Source organism: Sus scrofa, chromosome 6 (assembly GCF_054392235.1).
Source record: "Sus scrofa isolate SSC_HxYL_T2T_F1_AM1 chromosome 6, Sscrofa_HxYL_maternal_Yorkshire_Landrace_v2.0, whole genome shotgun sequence".
In the NCBI taxonomy this organism is placed as follows: Eukaryota; Metazoa; Chordata; class Mammalia; order Artiodactyla; family Suidae; genus Sus; species Sus scrofa.
In genome coordinates, this window is record NC_139388.1 from 64,034,828 (window position 1) to 64,043,448 (window position 8,621).

At 61.2% G+C, this 8,621-nt stretch overlaps 2 protein-coding genes and 1 long non-coding RNA gene across 7 annotated transcripts; 2 read left to right on the forward strand and 1 right to left on the reverse strand.

Annotated features, from left to right (window-relative positions):
* Nucleotides 1–155: 155 nt before the first annotated feature.
* Nucleotides 156–3,035, forward strand: ZNF581 (zinc finger protein 581). 2 transcript variants are annotated; one of them, XM_005664852.4, is made up of 2 exons: nt 156–317; nt 1,092–3,035. In XM_005664852.4, the coding sequence occupies exon 2, from the start codon at nt 1,111–1,113 to the stop codon at nt 1,705–1,707; it is 597 nt and encodes a 198-aa protein (XP_005664909.1). In that variant the 5' UTR covers nt 156–317; nt 1,092–1,110; the 3' UTR covers nt 1,708–3,035. The 2 variants fall into 2 exon arrangements, with proteins under 2 accessions (XP_005664909.1, XP_005664910.1); XM_005664853.4 differs by lacking the exon at nt 156–317 and adding an exon at nt 415–553.
* Nucleotides 2,511–7,850, reverse strand: LOC110261065 (uncharacterized). 2 transcript variants are annotated; one of them, XR_014805092.1, is made up of 2 exons: nt 3,781–7,850; nt 2,511–3,262 (listed from the first exon to the last, which is right to left on the reverse strand). It is a non-coding gene; the product is annotated as an uncharacterized LOC110261065 (long non-coding RNA). The 2 variants fall into 2 exon arrangements; XR_002344820.2 differs by lacking the exon at nt 3,781–7,850 and adding an exon at nt 3,576–3,693.
* On the forward strand, nt 3,714–8,209 carry CCDC106 (coiled-coil domain containing 106). 3 transcript variants are annotated; one of them, XM_084958882.1, is made up of 6 exons: nt 3,714–3,897; nt 4,602–4,677; nt 4,826–4,933; nt 5,026–5,202; nt 6,562–6,774; nt 7,324–8,209. In XM_084958882.1, exons 2-6 carry the CDS (start codon nt 4,647–4,649, stop codon nt 7,638–7,640), a joined length of 846 nt encoding a protein of 281 aa, XP_084815008.1. In that variant the 5' UTR covers nt 3,714–3,897; nt 4,602–4,646; the 3' UTR covers nt 7,641–8,209. The 3 variants fall into 3 exon arrangements, with proteins under 3 accessions (XP_084815008.1, XP_020950715.1, XP_020950714.1); XM_021095056.2 differs by having other exon boundaries at nt 3,799–4,008; XM_021095055.2 differs by having other exon boundaries at nt 3,799–4,004.
* The last annotated feature ends 412 nt before the right edge of the window (nt 8,210–8,621 follow it).

Consider the following 8,621-nt stretch of genomic DNA (forward strand, 5'->3'; position numbering starts at 1 on the left):
TTATTTGCGTGTTGGGAGTGGGGCGGGGCGAGGCGGCGGGGCTGGGGAGGATGGCAACTGGACCACAGACACCTCGGAACCTTCATCTTCGCCCGTGTTTCTGGCCGGAGCCGGTTCCCGAAGGCCCAGGCGCCCCGCCCCCGCCCCCCTCCCCTGGACCCTCTTCTGTGTCCCCCGGTCCTCTCTCCCCTTGCCCGGCGCCGCCAGCTGCTGGGAGACACCCCGAAGCGCCCGCCTCCACCCGCGGTCACCTGCAACCACCCGGGGAGCCCGGGGCCGTTCCGGAGTCGCCCGGACCCGAGAGTCTGCTGCACCGGGTACGGGGGCCGGGAGGCGGGAGGGGCCCCGAGCGGGCCGTGGAGAGGGGCGGGGCCGCGCGAGCCGGTACCTGTGCGCCGGGCGGGGGGGGCTGTTCTCAGGGCTTCGAAGGGGCGCAGTCGAGAACTTGCTTGGAGTCTGGAAGGCCGGGGCCGCGGGGGGACCCCTAGAGAGCGCTGGGACACTGACACAACTGGGGGGGGGTGGATAAGCGTGGACCACAGAGACCCTGCAGGTAGCCGGGGAAGGGAGGGGCACGGAGGTGTTGAGAGAGGTGGCTGGGGGTCCCAACGTGACAGCCCATTTGAGACGGCTTGAGCGCATATAGAGAGGCTAGAAAAAGCGTCTGGGTGAAATAGGTAGGATGCAGTGATACCCATGCGGGGGTCAGTGGCTCTAGACCAAGGAGAGACCTGGAGGTCTATGGGGGGGGGGTTTAGAAACGCCCCGCCGGGTGGCCGGGATAGAGGGGCAACTGGTGACCTGTAGCGGGCACAAAAGGGACGATAAAGCGAGGCCCTGGTTGCGCCTAGAGGGGTAAAGGGAGCCTGTGCCTACAGTGAGCGGTGGAACAGAGTAGGAGGTTTCCCCTGAGGGAGCTCCTGGGAGCCTTACAGCGAAGGCCACAGGGTTCAGCTTAGAAAGACTGGAGAATAGACGGCTGGCTATGCAGACGTTCGGAACAGGGTCCATAGAGGGAAAGAACCCCCCACCCCGCCCGGCTGAGCTTCCCTCCTCTCTGTCAACTTGGCATCCTCTCTCCCCTCCACCAGGCCTCAGCGACCCCTCCGGATGCTGGTGCTGCCAACCCCCTGCCCCCAGCCCCTGGCACTTCCCTCCGCTGAGGCCATGGAGGCCCCTCCCCCTCGGACAGATGGGTCCCCAGAACCTGGACCTTCCTCCTCCTCCACAGGATGTGCCCAGACCTCCTCCACTTCGCGGCCCAACCACTATCTGCTCATAGACACCCAGGGCGTCCCATATACTGTGCTGGTAGATGAGGAATCTCAGAGGGAGTCCGGGCCGGATGGGGGTTCGACCCAGAAGAAGTGCTACAGCTGCCCGGTGTGCTCCCGGGTCTTCGAGTACATGTCTTACCTTCAGCGACACAGCATCACCCACTCGGAGGTGAAGCCCTTTGAATGTGACACCTGCGGGAAGGCATTCAAGCGGGCCAGCCACCTGGCGAGGCACCACTCCATTCACCGGGCAGGCGGGGGGCGGCCCCACGGCTGCCCGCTCTGCCCTCGCCGCTTCCGAGAGGCGGGTGAGCTGGCGCAGCACAGCCGGGTCCACTCGGGGGAGCGCCCGTTTCAGTGCCCACACTGCCCGCGCCGATTCATGGAGCAGAACACGCTGCAGAAGCACACTCGGTGGAAGCATCCGTGAGCCAGGCGGCAGGGTACCCCATGGACCATGGGATTCCGGGGGTGAGCGTGGACTCCTAGCGAGCGCCAGAGGCTGGGCAGCGGGGGCCCCGGACGTAAACACAGACCTACTGTGCAGGAGGCTGGGCCCTGCCTTAAGGAGAAGACCGCCAGTCATGGTCCGGTCCTCGGTGTTTTGGAGACATGGTGGGAACAGACCTCATCTTTACAGAGTGGAGTCCTCTAACCTGAGACATCAGCTATTTCATGGCTGAGCCCTGGGAGCCTGTGGCCTGAAAACCATGGTGAGGGGTCACCAGGAATCTGCACCATCTTCCAGAGGCTTTCCTGTGATGCTGGGGGGGGGGGGGGAGCGGCCTCCGACCTGCCTCCCACTCCCCAGCCAGGGCTTGAGACTGGACACCCAAGACTTGTTTTGAAGACTAAGTCTCTGCCCACTGCCTAGCAGGGAGACTCAGTGAGTGCCTGGCCCCCGTAGGCCTTGGTTTGTCTGGCTGGGGAATGGGAAGATTGGCCCACACTTGGGTCAGCCCTAGCTTGGCTCCTGACCCGGTGGTATCTAGGCAGTGTTTGCAAGCTTTTCTTTTCTTTCCCTCTCGTTCTTTCTGCCACAAGTGTGGCATATGGAAGTTCCCAGGCTAGGGGTTGAATCAGAGCTACAGCTGTTGGCCTACACCACAGCCACAGCCACATGGGATCTGAGCCGTGCCTGCGATCTACACCATAGCTCAAAGCAACACTGGATCCTAAACCCACTGAGTGAGGCCAGGGATTGAACCCGAATCCTCATGGATACTAGGCAGATTTGTTTCTGTGAGCCACAACAGGAACCCCTTTCTTTCTTTTTAACCACGATCCATTGTAAGAAACACATTTTACATGCAACTCAGTATACAGGATACACAAAGTAAAAGCAAAACAAATATTTAAAAATAGTTACCTCTGCCATGTGCTGGTCTCTCATTTTTTCCCATGTGCTTTTTTTTTTTTTTTTTTAAACTGCCAATTCCAGTTTTTATTCTACTATGTTACATTTTCTGCACATGAACCTATAGTTTCAAAAACATCGATCGAGGGCAGGCGCTGCCCCCTGGACGTTTTGACTCAGGCTGCAGTTTATCTGTAGGTAACATGGAGTGGGTAGGAGAGGACTGCGGCCTCGGTTTTCTAGGTGGTTGGCACATTTAGGTTTGCCCCCTGCAGAGTTAGAGCATCCCTCTCATAAGGGCTGGCAGAAATTCCAGGGCGTGGATGATACTGGAGAATGGGAGGGGAAGAGGCAGGCAGCACTGGGCCAGAAGCTGAATAAACATCTACCCTCCTAGTTAATATTCCTTGCAGTCGGTTTTGTGCCAGGCACTGTCCAGGGCGTCATTTCTTCTTTCTGCTTCTTGTTTTGGGGGGACGAGCACATCAGCTGCCTTTACTTCCCAGAGAGCTAAAAAAGGGCCTCCCCATGGCCTAACACTAACAGTGCCCGATCCTGAGCTCTGATTGCGGTCAGACGCTGGGTGAGTGGTCTGCGTGTGTCTCATCATTCTTGCCCCACAACGAACCTAGAAGGGATTATATTACAGGTGAGTAGCCTGAGGCTGCGGAGGAGGAGCGCCTAGGGCTGGGATCTAGGTTCGAATGTTCTAAAACCAGCTCTTAATCCCTAACACGGGTGAGGGTGGTGGTTTCTAGGCCTCTGTTTTTGGGGAGGTGTAACTACCCCGGGATCCCAGGAACCCTGGGGTCTGCCTGTGCTGAAGCGCAGAGGGAGACGAAGGAGCAGGTGTGTGTGGGGGGGCGGTCCACACCGCCAGTTCCCAGGGTATCGCTTAATGGGATTCTCCCTGTGCTTCAACTTTCCTGGCTGTTTCCTACCTTTCCCCGCTTCTCCCGGGCCCTCCTCCGCACGTCGTCACCCAGCCGGGGGACCACAGAGCCACCAGCTCTCCAGGAATTGGGAATTTCCTGACGTTCCCTGCCCAGGCTTCGCGGAGGCGGGGGTGGGGTGGGGTGGGGGAGTGCAGCAAGGGGCCATCGCGCAAGTGCGGCCCCGGTTTCTGCCGCAAACGGCCGGCCTCACCTGGGCCCGGGGACCCCCAGAGAAGGCCCGCCAGTTGGCGCACCGGGCGGTCCTAGCGTCTCTGCCCTTGCAGTCGCCCGGCTCCAAGACTCGCCGCCTCTGCTGGCCCGCCCGCCGGTGTGTGGTCGCTTCCCTCCGCTTTCCGTTATTCTTTGTAGACGCTCCCCGGCGCCGGGCATGGGCACCGCCGCCGCCGTCGTCCCTGGGCCGGATTCCGCGCGCGGGTGGGTGAGCGTGGGGCCCCGGCCAGTCCGACCCCGGGCACCCGCGGGCGGTGGGGTGGTGGTGGCGGCGTAGGCATCCGGCGCATCCCTCGCTGGGACCACTTGTCACCATCGCTCCCCCTCCCACCCGCGGGACAAAGGGCGGGGGCGGGGGCGCATCCCCACGCATGACCTTCCCCCGCACCGCGCACGCGCCCAGCACCCCCAACGGGGGACAGGCCCTGGTGGCCCAGGCGAGTGCGTGGGAGGGGTGTGGGGGTGCCCGTGGATGGGGGAGGCGCCGTGCGCGGTTTGGACCCCTAACCCAACGCATGGAAGTTGGGGCACACGCTACCTCCCCTGCATCTCTCACTTCTCTTGGCCCCAAGACGACCTGTGATGAGGATCTGGCCTATTTAGGCCAGGATGTCCCCACTCGGTCGACCCCACGGGTCTGGCCCCTCTTCCTCCAGCCCCCTCATTCCCTAGAGTCCAGGAGTTTGTTGCCCCAGGTGTCCTGCGTCAGACCCTGGAGTCCTGGCCCTTGGCACCCCTTCCCCAGCATGTCCCCGAGGAGCCCATCTGTGTCGCTCCATCTTGGCTGCTGTTTCTGTCCAGTGCCCCTGAGGTGCTCAACTGCAGGGGTCCACAGGAGGCCACGCCATGAATGACGGAAACAGCCGGAGGAGGACAGGTGAGGAAGCTGGGATCTGGCTCCGCCTTTGGCCCCCTGCACCTGCCCTGCCTTGCCCCAGCCCTTCCAGCTCCAGGGCGACTTGGATGCAGGCTGGTCCGAGGCCCTGGGGGACTGCCCTGGGCTGACCCTGGCCTCTCTTCTCCAGTGAAGAAGGACAGTGAGGCCTTCGAGATTTCCATCCCTTTCGATGAGACGCCCCACCTAGACCCACAGATCTTTTACAGTCTGAGCCCCTCTCAGGGAAACTTGGAGGGTGAGTTGATTGGTGGGGGCGGGGCTTGGGTCAGGTGGGGCCCAGGGCCCTTGAGCCCTAGGGTGTGACCAGGGTTCCTCCGCTGTCCCTAGAGACTCCGGAGGCTGCATCCCCCACTGTGGCCCTGATGCACGGTGTCAGGGCCCAGCTGCACATGGCCCTGGAGAGGAACTCGTGGCTGCAGAAGCGCATTGAGGACCTGGAGGAGGAGAGGGACTTCTTGAGGTGTCAGTTGGACAAGTTCATCTCCTCTGCCCGCATGGATGCAGGTGAGGGGGCCAATCCCCTCCCCATGTCACTGCTGGGCCCCTGCACCCAGCTCCGCCCTCCTCAGGGACACACGCATCCTTTGGTGGCTCAGGGGGATGTGAGGACTCTGTGCCCTGCTTGTCCGTATTTCGTGAACACTGCCCCTTGCCCTTCCCCAGATGGGGCTTCCCTTACCTCATCTCTGGTCCCTCTTTTGGAGGATCCAGCCCCCACGCTCCCATTCCTGGTGTTCAGCCTCTTTTGGCTCCCTCGAGAGCTTCCTCTGCTGCCCTCTCTGGGAATTCAACTGAGAGTCTGGGCAAGGGAGCTGCATCTTTTCCTTTTTTTTTAATGGCTGCACCAGTGGCATTTGGAAGTTCCCAGGCCAGGGATTGAATCGGAGTCACAGCTGCGGCATCACCAGACCCTTTAACCGACTGCACTGGGCTGGGGAACGAACCTGCACTTCTGCAGGGTCCCGAGTCGCTGCACCACAAGAGCAACTCCAAGGACCTACATTTTTTTTTTTTTTTGGCCATTTCTTGGGCTGCTCCTGCGGCATATGGAGGTTCCCAGGCTAGGGGTTGAATCAGAGCTACAGCTGCTGGCCTACACCACAGCCACAGCCACATGGGATCTGAGGCATGTCTGCGACCTACACCACAGCTCACGGCAACGCTGGATCGTTAACCCACTGAGCAAGGCCAGGGATCGAACCCGCAACCTCATGGTTCCTAGTCGGATTCGTCAACCACTGTGCCACAACGGGAACTCCTGCATCTTTTTTAATACCTATATTATTGGGGACCCTCTGCTCTGGAAGCAGCGCTAGCCTGGGTTGCTGGGGCCAACAGGAACCCACCCAGGATGCTCAGGCTAGGGGGCCTCTGGACTTTCTCAGTGGGAACCCCAACACTGGACCTCCCAAACACCCTTTGGAGGCCCCTACATCTGAATCTTGGCTGCTCCTTCTGAGTGGAAGTGGTGCCTCCCTTTCCCAGAGCACTAGGCCCAGAGACTGAGATTTCGTGTAGGGTCTGAACCCCCCACTTCCACTGTGGAGTCACAGACTCTCCTGAGGTTCCCAGTTCTGTCTTGGTCCACTGGGCCCGTCTCCCAGACTTCTTGCCACTAAGTTTAGGAGTCAGCCCAGGGACCTCAGCCTATACCCCATCCCCGAATCCCCATGGCCTGACTGTGTACCGCCGTCGGTAGGGACCTCTGTGTCTCTGGTGCACTTCCTGTCTCCTTGGGGATCTCCCTTCCTAGGGACTTCTGTGGCCTGATGTCTGTCCCCACCTGGCAGACAGAGCTCTTGCCTCTTCGTCCCTCCTGTCCCCACAGTTCATGCGTGTGCGTCTCTTCCCACCTCTCTGCAGAGGACCACTGCCGGGTGAAGCCTGGGACCCGGCGGGTGGAGGGGGATGGTCGAGGTGGGGCTGGGGGTGAGGCCTCAGACCCCGAGTCCGCCGCGTCCTCGCTCAGTGGAGCGTCTGAGGAAGGCAGTAACGTCGAGCGGAAGAGGCAGAAGCAGAAAGGAGGCACGGGCCGGAGACGTTTCGGGAAGCCCAAGGCCCGGGAGCGGCAGCGAGGTGAGTGAGGCATGGGATGGAGGCTTGGGGGTCTGGGCTGGGGACCAGCTGTGTTACCTCCAAAGAACTCTCCCTTCCCCGAGCCTGAGTCTCCCATTGGCAAACAGAGATCTGATTCTCCTGTCCCTGCCTCCGTGCTGGTCGGCTCTCACTGCCACCTGCCACGTGACCTTCCTGAGCCTCAGGCTCCTGTCAGGAACAGGGGAGGGGGTGATGGCTTAGGTGGGCTGGGACGCATCCCTTTACCCACTCCCTCGTTCGCTTTCCCGCCTCATCCCCGTCTCTGGGCCCACCTTCTCCGGTTTTCTGGTCTGCCCTGTCTCCATTTCACCCACCTGGTGTAACTCCCATTGCTCTTTCTCCTGATCTGTTTTGTTCTCCTGGTCTCCTCTCTGCTCCTTGCCTGTCTCTGTCCTTCTGGCGTTTATGTCCCCTCTCTCCATTGCTTTCCTCTTGTCTCCTATGGCTGCATCCCCTTCTTGTCCTACTTCCTTTCTCTGCCTGCCCCCTCCATGTCTGTCTCTCTCTTCCCGCCGCCTGGCCCTGCAGTGAAGGACGCGGACGGTGTGCTCTGCCGCTACAAAAAGATCCTAGGCACCTTCCAGAAGCTGAAGAGCATGTCTCGGGCCTTCGAGCACCACCGAGTGGACCGCAACACCGTGGCGCTGACCACGCCCATCGCGGAGCTGCTCATCGTCGCCCCCGAGAAGCTGGCCGAGGTGGGCGAGTTCGACCCCTCCAAGGAGCGTCTGCTGGAATATTCGCGCCGGTGCTTCCTGGCCCTTGACGACGAGACCCTGAAGAAGGTGCAGGCCCTCAAGAAGAGCAAGCTGCTGCTTCCCATCACTTACCGCTTCAAGCGGTGATCCCGCCATCTGGCCCAGGACACGCCCTCTGGCCCCCACTTCCCTCCTCTTCGGCCCCCCGGCACCCGGGCAAGCGTGTGCATGAGTGGTGCACCCATGACGAGGGCGTCGAGGGTGGGCGGCTTGTTTCTGCCCGTCCTCTCTCCTTCCCCTGCTGTAGACCGCCGTTCCCTCCTCAGGCTCCCGGTACATAGATCTGCCCCCTCTGCCTCCCACATTCCTAGCGTCCTCCCCTTTCTCCGCATTCCCGGGGTTGGGGGCGGTCCTCCTTTAGAAAAAGTTCCCAAGAATTATCAAGGGACCAGATCCTACCCTTTCCTAAACACTGGTACCCCCTCCCACTTGAGCGGGACTGTCCTGCCCTCACAGGGCCCTTCCTCCTGGGACCCTGCGGGGCAGAGGGGCACTGTACACATCCCGTCTCCGCCCCCGGACCCGAGGAGTGGCCGGCCCACCAGCCCGCCCTGCAAGGAGCTCCCCACCCGCATTCCGGGACAGCCCTGAGTCCACGTGAGAGAGAATTATTAAGAGAATTTAAATTAAAAAGAGGTGATAAAATTTGGAATAAACCAGGCCCCGGCCTCTTGCTGGGAGGGGGTGGCTGTTGCCGCGGAGACAGTGACAGGGGCTCCAGGGGGGGCTCCGGGGAGCGGATGGTCAGGCGGGAAATGGGGAGGTTGGGGAGACAAGGTGTAATTAGTCCCCCAGAGGCAGGAGTGGGAGGAGAGAAGCAGCTGTGCCCTGAACAACTCGGAGGAGCAGAACTCCGGGAAGGAGGCATGAGCCGACTTGGACCAGAGGCAAGGCGGCAGAAGGCGGGACTCAATGACTTTTGGGAGAGGCGACCATCGAGGGGAGCGGGGAGCTCTGAACAGAGACTGCCTCCAGGAGGCGGTAAAGCGAGATTCTCTGTCTCCCGGAAGTGCCCGCTGCGTGGCTAGCAGCGTCGGCGCGGTTGGGGGGGGGAACGCTCGCTTGTGT

Excerpts from the sequence above, each read along its gene's own strand:
- ZNF581 (XM_005664852.4), top strand. The coding sequence starts at position 1,111 with ATGCTGGTGCTGCCAACCCCCTGCCCCCAGCCCCTGGCACTTCCCTCC.
- CCDC106 (XM_084958882.1), top strand. The coding sequence starts at position 4,647 with ATGAATGACGGAAACAGCCGGAGGAGGACAG. Across the intron at positions 4,678-4,825 it reads AAACAGCCGGAGGAGGACAG|TGAAGAAGGACAGTGAGGCC; the intron begins GTGAGGAAGCTG and ends TCTCTTCTCCAG. Across the intron at positions 5,203-6,561 it reads CTCTGCCCGCATGGATGCAG|AGGACCACTGCCGGGTGAAG; the intron begins GTGAGGGGGCCA and ends ACCTCTCTGCAG.